Raw genomic sequence first — 22,949 nt, 5'->3', positions numbered from 1 at the left:
ATAGCATATTTTATGAGCTTTGCTTCTAGTAAGTTTTCACAAAGCCAATAAATGGTTTCCAAGGGTCACTAGCCGATCCACAATTCTGCAATTCCTAAAGTAATTGCCTTTCAACAAGTTATTATCCCACCCATACATCCCCCACATTTCTTCTTCGTACGGCATCACATACACACAATACGTCCTTAAGTGTGCACGTGTTATAATTCAACACATACGACATCAGATACACACAATAATTTAACTATCTAGTTTATTAACGATTGCAAATTAAATCATTTTAGACAATTTTAGACCTAGTTGCAACTTGCAATAATTAATAAACTACAAGGTGCAATTAAAAAACTTTAGTGGAAAACACATCAATTTTTTATGAGTGCTGCTAAACGAACCCTAAAATTAACTGAGTACACCCTACTATAAAAGTATATATTGAATTACTGATTTACTCTAATATAAAATGACCAAAAAGGATATATGGAATTGTGAAAACCGTACTAACCATATTCAACCCTAATCAAGAGATTGCTTGTCCTATTGTGTTTTTAACGAAAGAGGTGGTGATTGCAAGAACTTGGAATTGCAAAAATTAGTGTCAACAATTTTAGTAGAAGCATAAATCCATATGAAAAGTCAAAGATTTATAAACACTATTAAAAAAATCAAGCTGAAAATCAACTATAAAATAATGCTACAAATATTAGAGTGTATTATGGATATTTTTGGTAGTTTTATAGGGTGTACTTAGTTAATTTTATATTTTAATTAAAATATTAAGATGTACTTAGATCATATGGTGTACTCAGTTAATTTTAAGGTTCGTTTAGCAGCTCTTTTTTATTTATTTAAATTTTATCCGAAAAACCGGATCAACAATATAATTGAGCAACAAGTATGATGAATAAAATAAATATTAAAAAGCAAACCTCTCCCTCCTTGTCTATTTTTCTTCTCATGTTATCATAGTCCTTGGAGAAAGCACGCGAATCTCCCTCTCCACAACATGAGAAGAAATCACCTCTTGAGCCTCTGAACGAAAGGTGAGGTTTTAGCATCTTCCTCAGTGAGGTCAAGAGAGAACTTGGAGATGAGGGTTCCGGTTATGGCGAATCCAACCAGGAACGCCCAGTTCCGGTTCCATTCTCGCTCGAAAAAAAATCGGCCACGGATTGAACTTACCTAATTTCTGATTTTCTCTTTCCTTCTCCAATTCCTCTCTCTCTCTCTCTTCCATAGCTTTATATTTGTTTTCTGAGTTAAAGGTTTAATTTTCGAGTGATATAATTATCTTTTTTCTCTTTCAGTAAATCAATTGCTTCTGTGCATCAATCCCAATTTCAGTACAGCTGCCGGAGTAGGTTTTTTGAGTTCAGGTAAGTTTGCTTTGTGTATAATTTTACATTTGTATTGTTATGAATTTCTGATTTTAATTTGGGAATAGATTTTTTTTATTTTATTACTATTTGTTGTTTCTTATGACAAGGTCTTGTGCTAATGTAAAAAATTTATAACAATACGTTGCAAAGTTCACATTCTATCAGCAGCTAATACATATGGAGGCGTGGATTTAATTTATGGGATGGTTTCGGGTTCCCTGTAATCTTTTGAGATTGTTTTGTTTATGGCATTTTTAAATGGGCTTGATTTTGGTTTGGTAGAATGCATTTGATTGTGGTTTGGGTGATATTGTGGTGGAGATGCAGATGGAGGTGTGGGTACTTTGTCTCTGTTAAAAGGAAATTGCAGGTTTATGGTTTGGTTTAAACAATTGTGTGGCTGTGTGTTCGCTTTAGGTGTCAATGTCGTGATGCAAAGGAGACTGTGTTTCTAGGTTCAAATTCTGTGTTTCTATGTACATAATTGGGTGATTTCTTAATATTTCTATTAGGTTATTTCAGTTTGTTTTCTGTTTGATTTTGAGAGCTGCCCTTGGCATGATTGTTTTCTTTAAACTTGGTTGATTTAGGTTTGGCCAGAAGGTGCTGGCAATGGCTACAGCGACATATCCACCACCACCACCATATTATAAGCTCTACAAAGATTACTTGCAAGATCCCAAATCAGCTCCGGAGCCGCCCCCTCCGATTGAAGGGACATACATTTGCTATGGTGGCAATTACACTGTGAGCTTTTCTCATTCTTTGCATTCTTCCTGTCAAAATTTATATAAACTATGTAATTTGATTTCTGAAAATTTCTTTTGTCACTAATGACTGGATGCTGGAAGTTTTGGTGAAAAGTAAAGTTTGTTGAATTTACTGTTTGAAGAATGCCATCTCTCCTTTATAGCAGTTGCTTTAGCCAGGAATGTCATATATGTACCTTTAAAGTTGTTGGCTTTGAATGTTGAGTTTGGATTATCCTCTACAAAATATGTGTAATTCTATAATTTGCCGTGTTGATGTTATCAATGTATGATTTCATTGTTTTCCCTGTAATCTTTTCTTAATTAGTTTTATTTTATTTTATATAGACTGATGACATTCTTCCGAGCTTGGAAGATCAGGGAGTGCGTCAACTGTATCCAAAAGGCCCAAACATTGGTATGTCTCCGTTCTAGTTTTAATTATTTGTTTTGTCATGTGAAATTACTGCTTTTGAAATTTAGGAATTAATGTGAACGTTTTCTTGCTTCAAGCATTGTTGCGATCACCATTTATTGCAGTTTCTTCTTAGCATTGGTTGAATTATCTTATTATTATTTATCATTTTTATAAACTAGTTAACTATAATTTTCTTTAGAAAGTTGTTAGCAAAAGAGAGGTTTTCTTTGCTAAGGTAGAACACAGTTACTAGACTGAGAAATTTTCTCTTGGTTACAGTTATCTACACCTTTCTTGGTTACAGTTACTCCACATTTCTGATAGATTGGCATAGTTTTCTAGGCTATGGCATATATCCAATCCATACTAGAAAATGTTGTCATAAATGATAGATCAGACATTACGATTAAAATATGATCCCTTAATGAGCCTTCTTTAGTGCAATACAAATGTCCTCTCTAGAAAGGAGAAGAATGTTATGGGGTATGTATCTTCTGGTTTGCAAAGTATGATTTGATTGATAATAATTAACAAGAAATATTGTGCATATGCATGCGTTTGTTTTTCGCCTCTAAAATGTTTTGTGCTTCTCTGACAAAAATTGTGATACTCCTTAGATTATAAGAAGGAACTGAGGTCACTTAACAGAGAATTACAGCTGCACATTTTGGAGCTGGCTGATATTCTTGTAGAGAGACCATCACAGTACGCGAGGAGAGTGGAAGATATATCTCTTATCTTCAAGAACTTGCATCATCTTCTCAACTCATTGCGTCCCCATCAAGTAAGATAGTTTTGGGTCTTAGAATGCTCTGTATTGGTTTGTATTTGAGGTTCTTTATTTTGTAATTTATTTTATCATACAGGCTAGGGCAACGCTAATTCACATTCTAGAACTTCAGATACAACGTCGTAAACAAGCTGTGGAGGATATAAAGAGGTATGCTTTCAACAATTACTGAAAAGATTTGTGGTCTGAGGCTGAAATGTTTTGCTTTTTTTTCCAAAACAGTTGAAGGAAAATTTCTCTGTCCTTTGATCATTTAAATGAATAGCTTATATAGCATTTTATTTAGAGTAAAATTACTTGAATCTACTAGGCTATTCTTTTGGTGCATTGTAGAAGTTGTTATAGAAAAACTCCCCTATTCTTGTATGTGAGGCATCGAAATGTTGATATTTAATTTCTTGCAACTTTGAATTATGAGGTTAAAAGTAAAAAGCAGTGTGTGCGTGGTCAGTGTAAGAGTTCAAAGATGCATATAAATTCCTTAAATCTACTGGTACTTTGACTGTGTAATCAAATTGCCATGCGGATTGGATGTTACATAATTGCTTGTGACTATTTGCTTCACTTTCTGGTTTAGGAGGAGAGAAGAAGCACAGAGACTTCTCAAGGAGTCTATTGGAACATTGGAGGACACCGGCGCATCTTTTGTGCTAAAGTAAGGGAGTGTGCTCATGTTCGTGCTGCCGCGGATTGAAGCCTCTTGGACAGTTGCATCTTAATACCTTCATCATGCTTTATGTATTAGTAAAATTATAGGTTCAATTGTCTTTGTAATCAGAGTAAAAGCAATTTGATAGCGTGCATGATAGTGTTCTCTCTTGCTTTGTTGCACTGAAATTCTAGGGCATTGTTTGGTATCCTACTCAAAAATTATAATTCTTTTTAAAAAGATGAGTTTTCAAATAGTGATTTTAAGATCTAAAAACTTCTTTGGTATTGAACTCCAAACTATTTTTAAAATCTAAAAAATTAAAATTAAAATTAGAAACCCCGGATTCTCAAATTGAAGTTAACAAAAAAATGGAAAAATCTGTGAGCTTGATAGAGCTGCAAATGATGGCGTTGAACCAGCAACCAATGAGAGACAGAGACAGATGAGAGAATGACGAGAAAGAGAGGAGAGAGAGCGAGCGAGAGAGATAAAATATATATATATAACCTCACTTTTTCGGTTTTCAATCATTGGGTGTTTTTTAGTTTGTTTTGGTTCGGGTTTTTAAAACTGGCCTTACTAAACGGGTATTTTAAGTTTTGGACTTCAAATTTGTTTTTGAGTTTGTAAAATTTGATCTAAGTAGGATACCAAACGAACCCTTATTTACCGATTGGCAAAGAAGAAAACATTTTCAACAAAGTCAATAGATCATTACAATACACTGGCGGAACTAGGACAAACTGTAACCTAGGGAGGTTTTGGGGATAAACAAAAATCAAACCTATATATTTGCCTTATTTTAAATATAGTCCAGTATGTATTAACCTATTAAAATTCAAAACAAATCTAATTCTTTATGAATTTAGTTTCAGGGCAACAATAAAAATACCCATTAAAATAGATATATTTTCAATTATGTTGTTGAACATATTTTCATTTTGACAATATGTGGTTTTTGGTTGCATTTAATATGTATTTGTTTTATGTTAAAGTTTATTGGAAATTGTTAGGGGCTAATTCCAATAGTTGAGACTATTTACCATTGCACTTGATGTCCTAAGTTCGATTACCCCTATCCCAATATTGTTTATCACAAAAGAAACGTATTGAAAAAAAGTCAATAAAATTATTAACTAACATGGTTTATATAATTTAATATACACTTTTATTTCTAAAAAAAAATTATTGAAACTGTAAGTACATAAATTAATGATAATGAAATTTTTAGCTAATAACTTTAGCTAGCACAATTCACCTATTGAAAAATTCATAGTTCTGCTATTGCTAGAATATGTTCAATAAATGGATTTGTGAGATGGGCGGCAAACAGGAAGATGAAAATGATGCACCATAGGATGGGACAGGTCGTTTTTGACAAGTTTTAATCGATTATTGACATTAAAATTGTGAAACAGGTGGAGTCGACATGAATATGGTGTAAGGTCTTGTCCATTTACAATGTGGACGGTGGACAAAACATATAATTGCCCAATAGGAGAATACTAAACTAGCTATTGATTCGGTGATATTTTTCTTCATATTATAGGGTTTATGTCAAATTTGAATTTGTGTATTGCAAATTAAAAAAGATATGCGGTTTAAGTCAATTAATCAGGTGGTTTTTCGGTCTTCTTGCACGTGAGTTCGATCATGTACAACATTGTATGAAATTGATTGATGTCCTTGTTGGTAGGCCATGTATTAGACGTCATGTTTAATGATTAGACCATGTTATACAACCTACTTTTCTTAATTTCCAACTTACATGGTGTAAGCATGCTCGTATATTGAGTATTATGCGTTGTTTCGTTATAAACGTGTCGATGGGATGTGCTCCATCATATATGCGTGTTAGTTGAGAAATCATAGTTAGGAAGAAAGTTGGGTAGCGTTTGTTTTGTAGCAGCAAAGGCTTGAAAGAAGAAAATAAATTTGGAATTTAGATAAAAGTCCTAACTTTTGAATTGACATGCACCTACACTTTTGTTTGGATTCATTAAAATATATAAATTTAAAATCTTTTTGTGAAACAAATTTAGAATTTCGAAGTCATAAATTTTAAATTTAAATTTTATCTAAATAGTTATCATTTCTAAGAGTTCAAGAGAATTATAATTTTAAGAGAAAAAATAATTTAAAAATAATATACCACATCTTTTATACCACCACCACCACTTTATCATGAGTATCGCTATTGATTTTCAATTCTATATAAATAGACATTATTTCAAAATTTTCAAGAGTGAAAGATTTGAAGAAAAATAAAATAAAATAAACTATGTATCACATCGCCTATACCACCACCACCCCAACCGAACCATATTTGGCTACCACCACCACTATAACCATACTATGCCCATCACCGCAACCATCTGCACCTCCCCACAACAACCGCGATAAACCATCTCATCAGCATCGCTGCCGTTGCCGCCACCACACTCTTACCTCGCCACCACCTTACTACTAGTAGCACTAAAACCATCATTACACATGATGTCACCTCTGCTGTCACAGTCATTAATCCCTCCAAAAAGATAAGTTTTAAATTTCATTAGAGTTTTAATTTGTAAAGCATTAAATTCTTGATAAAATCCTCATTGCTTTAAATATCTGATTACTTAATTAGTATAACACATGATCAGTCTTAATTAATTTTATTAAGTCCATCTCTCTCTGTGAGGACACCTGGAGCCTTGACGACAAACGCCTAAGAAATAGAGACCTTTTAGTTGTCGGAAAATCAAACAGTCGTTTAAGTTTTATCGAGAAACAAACAGAAAACCCTAGCTTTGAAATTCTCGGGGCCATCGTCAATGGCGGTCTCAGAGGAAGAGTGTTCGTCTGCAAATTCCCGATCATCCTCATCAGCCTCCGCCAGCAGCTCTCACTACCTCGCCAAGTGCGTCCTCCGAGGGAGCGTTGTTCTTCAGGTCCTCTATGGTCACATCCGCTTTCCCACTTCCTACGACGTCGTCTTCGGGAAGGTCATCTATCTCTCTCACTTTTCATGTTGTTCACCACTTTCCTGCAGCTATTGTGAGCAGGACGGTAATTTTGTTGGATTTAGAAACAAAGAGTACTGCTTTTCTGATCAAGCTCTTCTTATTTAATTGTAATTTTGTTGGAATTAGATAAGAAAAAAACTGCGTTTGCTTGATATTAATCTTGCCTAAGCTCAGAAGTAAATAGCTTAATCTAACTGTTAATGGTTCGTGGCAAATTTGAAATTCAGGAGACTTCCATAGAGTTGGTCATAATTGGTGAAGATGGGATTGTACAGTCTATATGCGAGCAGCCTGTGTTTGGCACCATTAAAGACATCGCCATCCTACCCTCGAATGACAAATTCCGCACCCAAAACCCACAGGTTTCTCGTTTACTTGGAGAACCTTACAGTTTTCTTTCTTCCTTTTTGTATTTCAAAAATTAACTAAGTTGTATTCATTGAAATAAGTTCATCTTCTTGTGGTAGATGCTGGGTAAAGACCTTTTGGTTGTTATTTCTGATTCTGGGAACCTCTCGTTTCTCTCTTTTTGCAATGAAATGCACAGGTAAATATACGTTTTCTTGCTTTCTTGAACTTTTCGTTTTTGGTGTTGCTTCTTGATGAACAGTGCAATAAAATAAAAAACCAGCTATATGACAGTAAGCGTCTCGAATACCGTGCAAATGGTTTGTTTAGGATGTGCGCCAAGTATAATAATGGAACCTAACCATGCCTCCCAATTATATATTCCAAATTGTCAACACTGACAATCCACCCTTCTCTGCTGCTTACTCTTATTATATTTGGAAATGTTTTACGTAGGTTTTTTCCTGTGACACAAGTTCAACTTTCTAATCCTGGAAATTCAAGGAATCAGCTTGGAAGAATGCTAGCCATTGATTCAAGGTAAGTCACCATTGTGTTTGAAACTTTTGAAAAAAGGTTTTATAACTTAGTTTGGTTTATGTGTAGTTTGGGTAAACACATATTCCTTCTCCTCTCCTTTCAATTTCCATGATGAAATTACTTTTTACTTGCAATATAATCATTTGCTCTGTCGTGTCATGTCTTCTCATGTAATAGTTTAAAATCTTTAGCTAGTTGCTATGCACCCTGAACTAGTTCAGCCAATAAAGATTTGCAAATTATTTGTTTACTAGATTTCTTGTTGTTTTCCTGGAAAACTTTAGGATATTGCTATAGAATATTAACTGTAATTTTACTTATCTTGCATTAGATTCTGCAAACAATATATGTTCTTGTGTGATAGAAAAGTGTAACTTAAACATTGTCGAGTAAAATAATTAAAAGTAGTTTTTTTAGTAGTTAGGAGAGGGAGAAAATAAAAGTGGGTAAGAAAGAGGGAATATAAGGGGGAATTAGGTAAAGGACTGAAAGTTAAACTGAAAAGTGGAGCAGTTGGGTATAAGATAATATTTTTTGTTGTTAAATAAATGCTTTTTTTTTTTCCTTACCATTTTAATCCTGAATGTTCCTCTTTTTCCCCCTATCAAACAGCTGTGGGTCTTTTGTGGAATAATTGTAAGCTTTGTTTTTTAGGAAGAAAGTTTAGTACGTGGAGTAGAGCACAACTTCGCGTGTTCATATGTTTGCTTATTATATGTTTGTTCTTTTCTTATGCTCTAGTGCATGTGGTAGAGATTTCATAAACTAATGAATATGTAAATAGAAGCTCTTGGCAGTCCCATTATTTTTTTGTAGTCCTAATTTCTATGTTTACGCTTTTACAGTGGCTGTTTCATTGCTGCTAGTGCTTATGAAAACCAGTTGGCCATGTTCTCTGTTTCAGTGTCTGGAGGCAGTGACATTATTGATAAGGTTGAGCTGCTTTCCCTTCTTATTATAGGTTTCACAGTATTGTATATTTTAGAGAAAATGACATGAATTTTGTTTGTATAGAAAAAGAACATATGAAGCTTTTTTATTTTCTTTTTGACCACAAATTTTTCATGCGAAGTTTTTCAGATGTTCTGTTGTCCAAATTTCAGAAAATAGTCTTCCCCCAAGAAAAAGAAGCAGATGCTAGTGCTGCCCGAGTTCAAAAAAACAGTATATGTGGTACTATATGGAGCATGAGCTTTATTTCAAAGGATCCTAGTCAATCAAGTAAGGGGCATAATCCTGTACTTGCCATTCTTCTAAATAGGTATGATTGTCATGCGTGTGTGGGGGAAAAAAATGCACTTGCAATTGTTTACATGGTTTGAGTATAGAAGTCATTTTCACATTCTGATGACTCTATATACATGGGAAAATTTTGGCATTGCAGGAGGGGAGCAGTCCTTAATGAATTGCTGTTACTGGGATGGAATATTAGTGAACAAGAAATTTATGTGATTTCTACGTATACTGAAGATGGACCGTTAGCACATAGTATTGTTGAAGTTCCTCATTCTTATGGATTTGCTTTTATGTTTAGGGAGGGTGATGCTCTCCTAATGGATCTTAGAGATGCACAGATCCCCTATTGTGTCCACAGAACAAGCCCAAATTTCTTATCCAATGTGGTTGATGAGGCAAATTTTGTTCAAGAGTCATCTAGAGGATGTGATCTATCTAGAGTACTTCAGGTTGATGATGAAGGAGGTTTATTTAATGTAGCTGCATGTGCTTTACTAGAACTAAGCGATTTAGATCCAATGTGTATAGATGGTGACAAATACAATGTGAATGTGACTTACAAACATGTGTGTTCATGGAGTTGGGAACCGGGAAATGCTAAAAGTCCCAGAATGATCATTTGTGCAGATACAGGAGAATATTTCATGATTGAAATTATCTTTGGTCCTGATGGACTTAAGGTTCAAGAATCTGAGTGTCTTTACAAAGGTTTACCAAGCAAGGCAGTTTTGTGGGTTGAAGGCGGGTTTCTGGCTGCAATAATAGAGATGGGAGACGGAATGGTATTGAAAATGGAAAATGGGGCACTTCTTTATGCAAGTCCTATTCAAAATATTGCCCCAGTACTGGATATGTCAGTTGTGGATTACCATGATGAAAAACATGATCAAATGTTTGCCTGTTGTGGAGTGGCACCGGAGGGGTCACTAAGGATTATTAGAAATGGTATAAGTGTGGAAAAGCTACTGAGGACTGCACCTATATATCAAGGGATTACTGGTACTTGGACATTACGAATGAAAGTAATTGATTCTTACCATTCTTTTCTTGTGCTATCATTTGTTGAGGAGACCAGAGTATTATCAGTTGGTTTAAGCTTTACTGATGTGACGGATTCAGTTGGTTTTCAGCCTGACGTTTCTACTTTGGCCTGCGGTGTTGTAAATGATGGATTGCTGGTTCAGATTCACAAAAATGCAGTTAGGCTCTGTTTACCCACCAAGACTGCCCATTCTGAAGGTATTCCACTGCCTTCTCCGGTTTGCACATCTTGGTTCCCAGAAAATATGAGTATCAGTTTGGGGGCTGTTGGACATAATCTAATTGTTGTTTCCTCGTCTAATCCATGCTTTTTATTCATTCTTGGGGTTAGATTGCTTTCGGCGCATCATTATGAAATATATGAAATGCAATATTTGAGATTGCAAAATGAATTATCGTGTGTTTCCATTCCTCAGAAACGTTTTGAGGGAACCAGTCTGGTGGATAATAGCTGTGATGCCACCCTTCCATTTGGAGTTGACATCAGTAATATCTTTGTTATTGGCACGCACAAGCCTTCAGTGGAAGTTTTGTCTCTTGTGCCTAATGAAGGACTGAGAGTTCTTGCTTCTGGGACGATCTCGTTAACAAATACTTTGGGAACTGCTATTAGTGGCTGCATTCCTCAAGATGTAAGGCTTGTATTAGTGGACCGATTGTATGTCCTTTCGGGATTGAGGAATGGAATGCTGCTTCGTTTCGAATGGCCTGCTTCCCCAACAATGCCTGTTGGATCTCTTTCAGTTAATACAAATACTGTTTTTCCAAGTGTATCAGCAGCAAATTCGTTTGGCCCAAAAATATATGATGTTAAGTTCTCTGAGAAGACAAAGGACAAATTTCCTATTGAACTTCAATTGATTGCTACACGTCGGATTGGCATCACCCCTGTTTTCTTGGTTCCTTTGAGTGACTCGCTAGATGGTGATATAGTTGTTCTCAGTGATAGGCCTTGGTTGTTGCATACTGCAAGGCACAGCCTCTCATATACTTCTATCTCATTTCAATCTTCGACACATGTCACTCCTGTATGTTATGTGGAATGCCCTAAGGGAATTTTATTTGTTGCAGAGAACTGTCTACATTTGGTGAGAGTTCTACTCCATATTGCTGTGTGCTCTTGTTGGTCTATATATTTCATTTTGTTGAATCTAGTTTTATCAATATGTTTTTGTTTGATTCTAGTTCTACTCTTGTCAGCTTGTAATTATGCCTTCAATCTAGGAAGTGTATGGAGCCTTGTACAAAAAGGTTTATCTTGAGTATATTACCATATTAACTGCAGCTAATTTTTCTATATAGTTTATATTTAATTTTCACAGAACTGGGATTTCTAGATTTTCATGGAATTTCTATTTCCTTTTCTTCTGGGAACTGTGGATGTTTGTGTCCATTTGATGGTATTTTTTGAGGTTTTGAATAAATATACTTATTTTCATTCTTAATCACTATTGTCTTTCAGAACATAGGACTATGGGAATTATGTTCCAGTTAAAAAATTTGTTCTATGCTATTATATGATTAGAATTAGACAGATGTTCATGCATTTCCACAGATGTCCTAGCAGGCTAGATGTTCCTATATGATTATTGGAACAAAAGGTTGATGGTTTGTATATCCCATTGAATGTATTGTCAGTAAATGGAATTTCACTTGTGCTCTATGTCTTTGCCTTGTTAAATAAAAGAGATATTCCCTGACAATATTTGGAACAAGATTGATGAGTGGAACTGGCCGAATCTGTGAAGTTGATTAGCTTCTAATGTTTTGATACTGAATTTATTAAAGAATGATAAGGTGTAGTAAATAAACTAACACTAACCTAGAAAATCTTAGCATAGTTGCTGAGGTCATTTGGCATTGTCCAAGGACATTTGACTGAGTTATGCCTTAACCAAGGTTGGGTAGAGTTTGGGACCTCCCAATGCATAGGAATTGCAAGTCTTTTTATTTTCAAATTACGCTTGTGTGTACGCATATGTGAGTGGGTGCTTGCTTGTGAGCTTAAAAGCTTGTGAGTCTATGAGGCTCATGTTTGTAATGTTTTTTATTTTATTTTATTTTATTTTTTATACTAAATTATCTTGAAGTTGGATATATTGATTCTAGTCAATGTTATATGATGATTCTAGGTAGAGATGGTGCATAGTAAGAGGCTTAATGTGCAGAAGTTTCATCTTGGAGGCACTCCGAGGGAGGTCCTTTATCATAGTGAAAGCAGGCTATTGCTTGTGATGAGGACTGATTTGAGTAATGATACATCTTCATCCGATATATGCTGTGTAGATCCTCTTAGTGGGTCAGTGCTGTCATCTTTCAAACTTGAACCCGGTGAAACAGGGAAATCCATGGAGTTAGTGAGGGTTGGAAATGAACAGGTTCTTGTGGTTGGGACGAGTTTATCTTCTGGTCCAGCCATAATGCCTAGTGGTGAGGCTGAGAGGTAAAGCACGTGTCCTTATTTCTCTCTCTTCCTCAGAGTTTAAAAGGTTCAAGTTATAAATATAAGTTTTTCAGGATCTTCAATGTTAACTAATTTCCAGGCAATGTGTCAATGTGTAAATGTTTGAGGGTCATTCTCAATTCCTTTTGTTTGATAGGCATGCATTCTAACTGGATTCTTGTTAACAGTACCAAGGGACGTCTTATTGTTCTCTGTCTTGAACATGTGCAAAATTCAGACAGTGGCTCAATGACATTATGCTCAAAGGCAGGGTCATCTTCTCAACGAGCATCTCCATTTCATGAAATTGTTGGGTATGCCACAGAACAGCTTTCAAGCAGTAGTCTTTGCAGTAGCCCAGATGATACGAGCTGTGATGGAATTAAACTTGAAGAAACTGAAGCATGGCAGTTTCGATTGGCTTATGTAACCAAATGGCCTGGGATGGTGCTTGCAATCTGTCCTTATCTTGATCGTTACTTCTTGGCGTCTTCTGGTAATGCTGTAAGTAGCAAACTTCTTTCTTTCTTATTCTTTCTTCTTTTTTTCCCTATATATTGTTCTATATGCATGTTTTAAAGTTTTGTAGTTGGAAGATAAGGTTAACCTGGTTTATTGCATGACAACTGTTGATGAAGGTATTGGTCTTCTTTTCTCAGTTTTATGTATGCGGGTTTCCAAATGACAATTCCCAAAGAGTGAGAAAGTTTGCTTGGGCAAGGACACGTTTTATGATTACGTCTTTGACTGCACATTTCACTACAATTGCTGTTGGTGATTGTCGTGATGGTGTCCTTTTCTATGCTTATCATGAGGTAAGCATTATCGCTCTCCCCTCTCTCTCCTTTTGTTGTTGTTTATTTTTCTTTGTCTAAGTAACTTTTACGTTAGAAGTTACAATATGGTCACACCTTGTACTTTGTATTATTTGTCCTGATATTGTTTGCTTCTCTTTCTTGTGTGGAAGGATTCCAAAAAGCTGCAGCAACTATACTTTGATCCATGTCAGAGATTAGTTGCTGATTGCATTCTTATGGATGTCAATACTGCTGTTGTTTCAGATCGTAAGGGAAGCATTGCTGTTCTTTCTTGTGCAGATTATTTAGAAGGTAAAAGATTAAATTTCCTGTGAAATTGTAAATCAATGTCTGCAAATCTTTTTGTCTTCCAGCTTAAGTCCTGTAAAACCCAGTTGAGGGTTGGAACAGAAGCAGCAGGATGTGCAGCTCAGAAATTGTTTATAGAGATTAACATTGGACTATCTGTGTATTTGCTTTAAATATGAAGAGAAATTGATTGTCTTTTGGAAGTATGATTTTTTAGCTGATACCAATTTGTATAGCATTCAAAATGATTGTCTTGTTTGACTACAATATGCAAGTTGATTTGGTCAGAAATATAGAAATTTTGTGAATTATACACGGTTTGTAATTTTAGAAAACACAAAAGGAAGAAACTTGTCAGATATATTATTTCACAACTTATTTGTTATTGACATGAAGCTTGTAACATAGTCATATGCATTTTCCTTATCACGATGTTGGGAAAACATTGCTAATGTGGTACTTGCTTGTCGGGAACAGATTCTATGATTTAAATCATTATAGAGAAATGCTCCACTGCAATTGGCATGATGGTGAAGTAGAAATTTATTTTGTGGGAAACTGAATTTTTTGTTTTACAAATGGTTTTTTTATATTTCAGACAGCCTTAAATTAAATGCTAATGAGCATACACTACTTCATAAATTTCGTGCTGTTTAATGTCAAGAGTTAGTGTTATCAATGTATGGTGGTGGTGGATTCTTGACAGACAAATAACGGTGGTAGTCAAATTTATTAATACCTTCATATTGTTTGGTTTCTATCATTTTGTCTTCAGACCCTGTTCATGCTCATATGCTTCGTCTGGAAGTGGTACCGTTTTAACTTTTTTCTTCTTACAATTCTGTGTACCAGATACCGCAAGTCCAGAATGTAATTTAACAGTGAGCTGTGCTTATTATATGGGCGAGATAGCTATGAGCATCAGGAAGGTACATCTTTACTCTGTGTCTTCTTAGCTACTGGATTATAGCCTTTAAACGTTCGAAGTTCAAATTGTTAATGCCTGAAGTAACTGAAGGAATTGAATTTAGGTATACCTATCTGGAGTTGACATATAATGATGATGCGGAAAAATTAGGAAGAAAGCGAAAAAGAGGGAGGGAGGGAGGGAGGGAGGGGGAGAGAGAGAGAGAGGATTTCAATCTTTAATATCAATCCTGGCATAAAAAAATCTGTAATTTCACTCCAATAATCAAGTCTGCTTTTGTAGGTTGCAATCAGCCGTACTTGGCAGTTGAACCCCAATGAGGAAATAAAGCCAACAAGAAACCTTTCTAGTAAATAGGAAAACAAACCCTAATAGTTAAAGACTCGTATTTTTTTTCCTCAAAATAAGTGAAGAGATCCCGATTTAAAAGCAGGCCTTACAAGGTTAATTTGCTCCTGCTAGATATTAATTTTCATGACTCATGAGTATATAAAAGACTAACATGAATGGGCTGTAACTTATAAGCAACATTCAGCAAGACCAACTTTTTTCTTTTGTTAATGAATGAAAGTAATAATATACATCATGACTTTAAAGTTTGGTACAAAAGTGCATACGTAAGTGGATGCTTGCAATATAGAAATGATGAAATGTCCATGAGAGCATGATAACTTGATATTATTATATTAGAAAACATACCTTCAGAAACTATTTCTATTGCTTCGTTGCAGAACTTCTGGTTCTGAAACTATCTTATAAATTGTTGTGAAATGTCTTGGTGCTTACCTTGTGGTTACATTAATAATTTTCTTTCTAGGGATCATTTTCATATAAACTTCCAGCTGATGATGTATTGAAGGGTTGTGATGGAAATATCGACTTCTCACAAAACGCCATCATTGTGAGTACACTGCTTGGAAGCATAATAACCTTCGTGCCAATATCAAGGTATGCAAAATAGCCTTAATTCCAATTCCCTTTTACTAACCTTCCTTTTCAAAAAAGTTGCACCATCATGCTTTTAGACCTGACGTCAAATAAAAGGCGTCAGACATCCTAGAGATGCATCTAAAGTCTTTATGTGCTATTATTAGCCTACACATAGTGGTTGATCATTTGAGCAAGTAAGCTTGGCTCACTGCCAATTTCTGGGGATTTAGCCTGTGTTTTTATAACTCGTTTTACCATTAACATAGTGAAGCTGCCTCTGGAAAGACATAATTTTTTTTTGAAGAAAATGTCTGTTAGTTTGTTAAGCTAGGTGCCTCAATGAAAAATCTAAGAATCCTGACTTTTGTAGTTAAGGTACTAATCATCTATACCCTCCTAAAGTGAAAGTCTCTAGTCACCATAAACCAATATGCATTATGCATCTTGTCTTTATTGGTTGCCCGAGCCACAGATGCACTGAATTTTCTATGGTTACTTCTACAAATGTTCAATGTTCTTCTTAATAGTAGATGGTCAATGTGTTTGTCTTTTTATTGTAAATCGTGATTAGAATTTAACACCATGCTTAATAGATATCAAATTTATTTGATTTTTTTTACTAAAATATTTATTTATGTTTTCCAGGGAAGAATATGAACTCTTAGAAGCTGTCCAAGATAGACTAGTGGTGCATCCATTAACTGCTCCTATTCTTGGGAATGATCATAATGAGTATCGTAGTCGGGAAAATCCGGTAAGAACTGTAGGATCTTGTAAATCTTTTCCTATATATACTAGCATGCTTACATGTGCATGAACACTAGTACTGTGCATAAAATATGTCATGTTATTTATCTTTTCGATATATTTTTCCTGTTTTCTTTTTCCCTTTTGCCTTTGGAGTTTGTTACGGGGGTATACCATGAATGTGTTGCTATTTCTGTTAGTGCTTAAAGTGATTGGGTTGACAAAGAAATTGGTCGATGCCAGCATCCAAATTTAATCAGATTAGTTTCATTTAGTATAATACACGGTTGACAGTTCTATTTAGAATCTGATTCTTAAAATTGATTACAACTGGATGAGAAAATTGTTTCCAACAGAAACCTTAATAAATTTGGTGGTGTGGTTTTCAATTCTAATGTGCCTTTGATTAGCTGGAGAGATAAGTTTGAGAGTAAGAAATAAAAAAAGAATACTGCTACATTATACATAGTTTCATTTTGAAATATGGGGTGCATCAGATGTTATTGTATGTAAAGATGAATATTTTATGTCGTTATCATGCCCGTGTGGATGAGTGATGTGGGTGTGAGCATGTGTGTGTTATTTGTTGATGCAGGTAGGAGTACCTAAGATACTTGATGGTGACATGCTCTCTCAATTCTTGGAGCTGACTGGTATGCAACAAGAGGCAGTATTATCATCACCTCTTGGGGCACAAGGCACCGTAAAGCCCAGTTTGAAATCGCGATATGCGCTAATCCCTGTTAATCAGGTTGTGCAACTCCTTGAGCGGGTTCACTATGCCCTAAACTAAATATTTATTTTTCTTTCAATCATGATCTGGAGATGGGCTTTCAAGTCTCCACGGAGGAAGCATCTGATGCCAACTAATCTTTAGTTGTACCTCCTTTTCGCTTGGACTAGTGAATGACAACCGTGCACATTTGAGCGTGCACGACCTTGTTGCGAATCTCGACCCTCAACTGTTAATACCATGGAGCTAACCATCATACTGATGAAGCGTATCTTAGATTCACATTCTTTCGTCAAATTCAAAGAGTGGGGCAAAAAGTGCGCAACATGGATGAATTTGCCTGTCATTTTATGTAACATGTCTTGCATTGTTCCTTGTATTGTAGAATTGGTTATACGTATAATATGCGGAGAAACAGGTGAGAGAGTTCATTCTGTATATTAGATAAATGTGCCTGTTCTTCTGTGGCTGCAGATGCATAAAGCAATTAATGTAACATTTTGCTTACGGCTGGAGTCATTTTTTAATGGTGTGCCTTTCACATCTGTATGCCGAAGCTTCCCTGAAAAAAGTATTTATCTGGTGCCATTTACCCAATTACGTTATAAAAAGTAATATTAGTTATAAAGTACTCCCAAATAGATCCCAATTAAAAACGACCCAAATATATTCCTCCCAACTAGAGAGGAATAGTATGTGCTGGCTGAAAGCAGCATTGAGCTACCACCTAAACCATTCCCATCCGCCATAAGAGAAGATAACAAAAAAAACAAAAAATATTGTCCCATCAGGATGATCTTTAAGCCCTATTGACCACGGACGTTCACATTAGGATCTTTAATCCTAGTGACCCATTTTAGTGCTCGAAATGTATAAGGCTTCGCTTTGGTGCGTAGATCTCGGATGCAAACGACACTATTATGTCCAACCGATTTAACTTACATTTGTTCGTGCATGAAACATTATCCTTAGAATATCTTACTCTACTCCGGAAATTATTGTCAGTTCTGGGAAAAGGTTATTGAAAAGAGAAAAAGATTGGTACATCTTCAAGTGGATTAGTGATGATTACTGGTACAATACAGGGCATGGGACAAGAAGTGAATTGTAGATTTATCATTTTCGATCGAAAAAACAGAAAGGCAAAGACACTTCAAAACCCTAATAAGCAGTAAAATTCCAAGCACTTTCAAGAAACATCCTTGCGTATGAAGCGTGCATGCATACTCTTAACAATCTCCAGATTTCAAAATCTTAAAGTTTTGGGGAAATGCATGTAATCAATGTATATCAAGCTTACACCCTTATCGCGCCACGTGCAACTCCAAACAGCTACAGAGGTGGACATATGTGCAGCTCAACCATGCACATTGCAACCTAGCAAAGAAGTCAGGGTTGTGATTTGACTGTTTCGTACACTTGGGGCATCTTGCCGACCATAACTCTAATATCATATTAGACAATCATAATATCCAAAAAATCTTCGACTGTTAAAGAAATTCGAACAAGAATAATATCTGAGTACATGTGAGATGTTATTGTGGAAAGAAAGTTGCATACTTCGTGGTATACAATAAGTTTTCACTGCTAGTCTTTTGATGTTTTTGGGTGTTCGAATCATTGAGCTAACTTAATTCTAATCAATTTTCTCACTCATTCTCACCGCTTGGAGTAATTTTTGGGTCAAACCGTAACACTGTTATTTAGTTTTACAATTTCTCCATTATGTTTGGTTCAAGGTTTAGGAGTTTAGTAATAGATTTCAAATTGCATTCTCATGTTTGGTAAGTGCACTATTGATAATGTAATTATAGACTCATGAGAATGGACTTCCCATGTAGTGCGGAATTTCATACCCTTGGCTCACCTTGGGAAACTTTTTTCCCCTACTTGGAAAAACATTTAATGCAGCTCTTTTTGCACTAGCTTACCTATATTGTTATTTTTAAATACTGCTTTTTCAACAATAACTTTTAATAATAAAAAATAAGGGTATTGTTGGAAAACTGAACAACTTTTCATTCCTAATACTGCAGTAACCAAACATGGGAATGTGATAAAATACCATTTCATAGTCCTCATTTCCTAGCATTCCCAAACATGAGAATGAACATCCTCCATTCCTATCTCTTAAAATTATTAGACATGGGAAGTTTATTCTCAAGAAGTATTTTTCATTGTTAACCTTTTAAGAAGCTTGGGTTGGACTAAATTTAGTTTGACCTTGTAAGTTGAAACGAAAAGATAATTTGGTCTAATGAAACGAGGAGTCAATGTGAAAATAAAAGCTAGACTTTTCACACAACTAAAATATATAAATGAGGATGGTACGTACTTGAATTGAGGATATAGATTGTAGAAGAGGAAGAGCCTTTTGTGCCTAAACCGACAGCATCAACATTCATCTTTGAACTCAAAAAAGCATATGCATACAATACAACTACCACAAAAACAACAATAAATTCAAGGACGGCAAATTTGTTGAATTGCATCTACACAGCTTTTATTTTGTCTATAAGAATTAAAATATCCAACTGCACTGATGTCGTGCCTAGCAACAACTCAAGAAAAGAGACCCACCTACAATTTTATCATACCAAATGCAAGTATCCTCCTCATCAAATTGAAACACAAAAGGTCCACCTGCAAAGGAAGGCAGTTGGGAAGGTGGACACGCATGGCTAAAACTTAAAGGCAAGGATAGTTTGGTTGGGTTTGCTGCATCGTTTAGATAAGCCAACAACTCACAAGACAAGAGCATGAAATAGAATTACGTTCAAATCTAACAACAAAACTTATGGAAATTAATATCACATGTTTAGACTGAGAATATTATTGATTGATTCCACATAACGTTTGAATGTCTCGTTTTAATTCACAGTTTGAAAATATAACATATCTACATGTATATTCATTGAAATTGAACATCAACATATGCTAATAACTAGTTTTATTTAAGTAGAATTACATTTTAATGTGGCATATATATTAGGCTTATTTACACCAATGCTTCCGAAACTACGGTCAAATATCACTTTGCTCTTTCAAACTTAAAGTGACCTACTTTCTCCCCTTGATCAAGGTTTGGTGATCCATTTTGCCCATGTCGTCAATTCTATCCAAAACTCTAGTAAATCTGATAATGTGGCAAGGGTAGTTTTTTGTAAGTTAGTACACGTGGATCATTATTCACCAATTAGGTAGGTGACGTGGCAAGTGGAGCCTACCTCCACTTAGATAAAAATATAATTAAATATTCTAATATTTAAAAATAACTAAAAATTCAAATAAATCAGAAAGAAAAAAAAATCAAATAATTAAAAATCCTCCATCATCATCATCTCCACAGCACCATCTCTACCACACCATCATCATTTCTGCAGCACCATCCCTTCATCATCATCTCTACAGCACCAACAACACCATCCCTCCAGCTCATAAACCCAGAAATTACCTTGCTGGAACGGAGGATCAGAGAGATAGAAAACCCAAAAAAAAAAAAAAAAAAAAAAACCTCTAGTGGTTTCTAAATGATATCCTTGGAGCTCTAGTTTTTGTAGTCTTAATTATCCAATTCTCTCTTCAGGTACAAGCTCGGCAGTTACTAGTATCTTTAGAGGAATTTTAAGCAAAGATGATCGAGTTAGCTATTTTTTGTCCACCCAAACGAATTTACAGTCTTTCATCATGAGACTTTTTGGTGTTCGCTTTTGTCTAAAATTGGAAAGGAAGTTCCAACTTCAAACCATGATGGAGGTTTTTTAATTATTTGAAATTTTTTTCTTTTAAAATTTTTAGTTACTTTTAAACATTAGAATATTTAATTATATTTTTATTTATATGGAGGTGGACTCCACTTGCCACATCACCTACTCAATTGGTGAATAATGATCCATATATATGAAGTTACAAAAAATATCTGACACGTCATCAAAGTTAACAGACTTTTAGATGTAGTTGATGGCAAAGGGCAAAATCGGTCACCAAAACGGAAAAAGTGGACCACTTTATATTTAGGAAGACAAAATAAAATTTGATCGTAATTTCGGAGACATTACTGTAAATAAGCCTATATATTACGTCTGTATACATATGCATAAGAAAAAGACAAACATTACAGGTCATGATCGAATGTGTTTTTTTTTTTTTTTTTTTTGGTCGGAACGAATGTAGCAACAGCATTTATGCAACCAAAAAAAATACAGCACGCAACTTTTCAGCAGTTTTTTCATGGACAGTTGGAAGGAAGGAACTTTCAACTTATTTATGTACATATTTATATCTTTTTCCATAGCGTGACTGATATGTTCAGTCCATGATCAATGCTCTCTCGCTCTCTCGAGCCACCTAGTGATATAGAAAAGACCTATTTATACAAACCACATCCATCCACAACACAACCCAAATCCAAAAGTTGCGAAATCTAGTTTCTAATAAATGGAAGCCCTATGCCATGGAGGAGGCATTGTCCAAGCCCTAAACACTCATGTGTATGGAAATGGCAGCCAGACTTTGGTTCTGGCTCATGGGTTTGGTTCAGACCAAACAGTTTGGCACTTCCTCATTCCCTTTCTTGCATGCTATTTCAAGGTTGTGGTTTTCGACTTGGTTTTTTCACCAAATGTTGATCCAAAACTCTATGACCCTGAAAGGTACGACTCAAATTTTGGTGCCTACGCAGAGGACTTGCTGTGCCTTCTTGATCATCTCAATGTCAATAAGACTGTATATCTGGGCCACTCCATGTCTGCCATGGTTGGATGCATCGCTTCTATTCAAAGACCACACCTGTTTCAGCACCTTATCCTGCTAGGTGGCTCTCCCAGGTCATGATGCATCTCTCTCTCTCTCTCTCTCTCACTGTCACACACAGACACAAAATTTGGCATAGAACCCTGCTTGCCCTATCTCTGATAAGTAGCAAATCACAGTGGGAGCCAAGTACTTCTTTGGAGTAAATGACAATACGCAATATTTGCCATTGACTTTTGGACAGTCAATCCTGGTTTGGTATGCTGCTTTTCAAAAAAGTACTTTAGCATACTACACACTCTTTAAAAACTCATGTTTTACTATGATATAATCCACTTATATATATATATATATATATATATTTTTTTTTTCTTTTAAATAATATGTGATTAGTAAATATGGTATATGTAGACAATATCAGAATTTGTCGTTGACTCAATTTTGTGTTGATTTTGTTTGTAGATACCTCAACAAAACAAGATACAATGGAGGCTTTACCAGAACAGAACTCGATGCATTCTTCAACCAAATCAATCAGAATTTCTCAAATTGGGTTCTAAGTTTTGCTCCAATAGCAATAGGTGTAAAAGACACAAGTGCCATAGCCGAGTTCGAAAACAGTTTGGGAAGAATGACACCCAAGATTGCAGTGAGTGTTGCTAGAACTGTATTTCTAAGCGACCTCAGAAGAATTTTGCCACAAGTTGTGGTGCCAAGTAGCATAATCCAATCCAGGAAAGATTTTATTGTTCCAAAAACGGTTGCGTTTTACATGAAGAAAAGGCTTGGTGGTCCTGCCAGAGTTAAGATATTAAATACAGAAGGCCATTTTCCCCAGTTGACAGTTCACCCTTTGCTCTTAAAAGTCCTGAAAAGATTTCTTCACATCAAATAGACACATGGTGGTGTTCTTAACTAATCATTGGGAGCATACTCTACAGAATAAAATAAAAAATAAAAAAAACCTTGCAAGTCACGTTTATTGCAAATTATTGCTTCCCTAAAATGTTAATTTTAAGAATAATTTTCATTTTTCTACGAAAATTTATCGGCTTTCAACCACTTAATAAGATTATATTATGGAGTTCAATTTATTTTTCTAATTAATTTATCGTTCTTAAATTAATATTTCAGAGTAGATTAATTATAAGG

At 35.2% G+C, this 22,949-nt stretch overlaps 3 protein-coding genes and 1 pseudogene across 3 annotated transcripts; 3 read left to right on the top strand and 1 right to left on the bottom strand.

The window, feature by feature from the left end:
* On the top strand, positions 926-4,222 carry LOC18771315 (mediator of RNA polymerase II transcription subunit 7a). Its single transcript, XM_020567889.1, has 7 exons — positions 926-1,040; positions 1,305-1,373; positions 1,967-2,123; positions 2,474-2,543; positions 3,161-3,327; positions 3,410-3,483; positions 3,911-4,222. The coding sequence occupies exons 3-7, from the start codon at positions 1,989-1,991 to the stop codon at positions 3,990-3,992; spliced, it is 528 nt and encodes a 175-aa protein (XP_020423478.1). The 5' UTR covers positions 926-1,040; positions 1,305-1,373; positions 1,967-1,988; the 3' UTR covers positions 3,993-4,222.
* On the bottom strand, positions 1,015-1,298 carry LOC109950155 (annotated as a pseudogene).
* Positions 6,598-17,570, top strand: LOC18769711 (splicing factor 3B subunit 3). The gene is made up of 15 exons (XM_007204237.2): positions 6,598-6,972; positions 7,221-7,355; positions 7,461-7,540; positions 7,798-7,881; positions 8,727-8,814; positions 8,985-9,142; positions 9,266-11,246; positions 12,291-12,601; positions 12,790-13,105; positions 13,261-13,416; positions 13,569-13,710; positions 14,560-14,636; positions 15,453-15,583; positions 16,211-16,319; positions 16,908-17,570. The coding sequence occupies exons 1-15, from the start codon at positions 6,802-6,804 to the stop codon at positions 17,103-17,105; spliced, it is 4,137 nt and encodes a 1,378-aa protein (XP_007204299.1). The 5' UTR covers positions 6,598-6,801; the 3' UTR covers positions 17,106-17,570.
* LOC18770089 (strigolactone esterase D14) lies at positions 21,054-22,880 on the top strand. The gene is made up of 2 exons (XM_007202604.2): positions 21,054-21,871; positions 22,260-22,880. Exons 1-2 carry the CDS (start codon positions 21,483-21,485, stop codon positions 22,690-22,692), a joined length of 822 nt encoding a protein of 273 aa, XP_007202666.2. The 5' UTR covers positions 21,054-21,482; the 3' UTR covers positions 22,693-22,880.

The sequence above is a fragment of the Prunus persica genome, chromosome G7 (assembly GCF_000346465.2).
Source record: "Prunus persica cultivar Lovell chromosome G7, Prunus_persica_NCBIv2, whole genome shotgun sequence".
NCBI classification, from domain to species: Eukaryota; Viridiplantae; Streptophyta; class Magnoliopsida; order Rosales; family Rosaceae; genus Prunus; species Prunus persica.
This window is presented reverse-complemented; position numbering and strand designations above follow the sequence as displayed.

What these genes read in the sequence shown, in the direction of transcription:
- LOC18769711 (XM_007204237.2), top strand. Translation starts at nt 6,802, where the DNA reads ATGGCGGTCTCAGAGGAAGAGTGTTCGTCTGCAAATTCCCGATCATCC. An exon ending in TCCGCACCCAAAACCCACAG is followed by an intron (nt 7,356 to 7,460) that starts GTTTCTCGTTTA and finishes TTCTTGTGGTAG; the next exon opens with ATGCTGGGTAAAGACCTTTT. An exon ending in TTGTGCAGATTATTTAGAAG is followed by an intron (nt 13,711 to 14,559) that starts GTAAAAGATTAA and finishes TCTGTGTACCAG; the next exon opens with ATACCGCAAGTCCAGAATGT.
- LOC18771315 (XM_020567889.1), top strand. Translation starts at nt 1,989, where the DNA reads ATGGCTACAGCGACATATCCACCACCACCACCATATTATAAGCTCTAC. An exon ending in GCTATGGTGGCAATTACACT is followed by an intron (nt 2,124 to 2,473) that starts GTGAGCTTTTCT and finishes TATTTTATATAG; the next exon opens with ACTGATGACATTCTTCCGAG. An exon ending in GCTGTGGAGGATATAAAGAG is followed by an intron (nt 3,484 to 3,910) that starts GTATGCTTTCAA and finishes TTTCTGGTTTAG; the next exon opens with GAGGAGAGAAGAAGCACAGA.
- LOC18770089 (XM_007202604.2), top strand. Translation starts at nt 21,483, where the DNA reads ATGGAAGCCCTATGCCATGGAGGAGGCATTGTCCAAGCCCTAAACACT. An exon ending in CTGCTAGGTGGCTCTCCCAG is followed by an intron (nt 21,872 to 22,259) that starts GTCATGATGCAT and finishes TTTTGTTTGTAG; the next exon opens with ATACCTCAACAAAACAAGAT.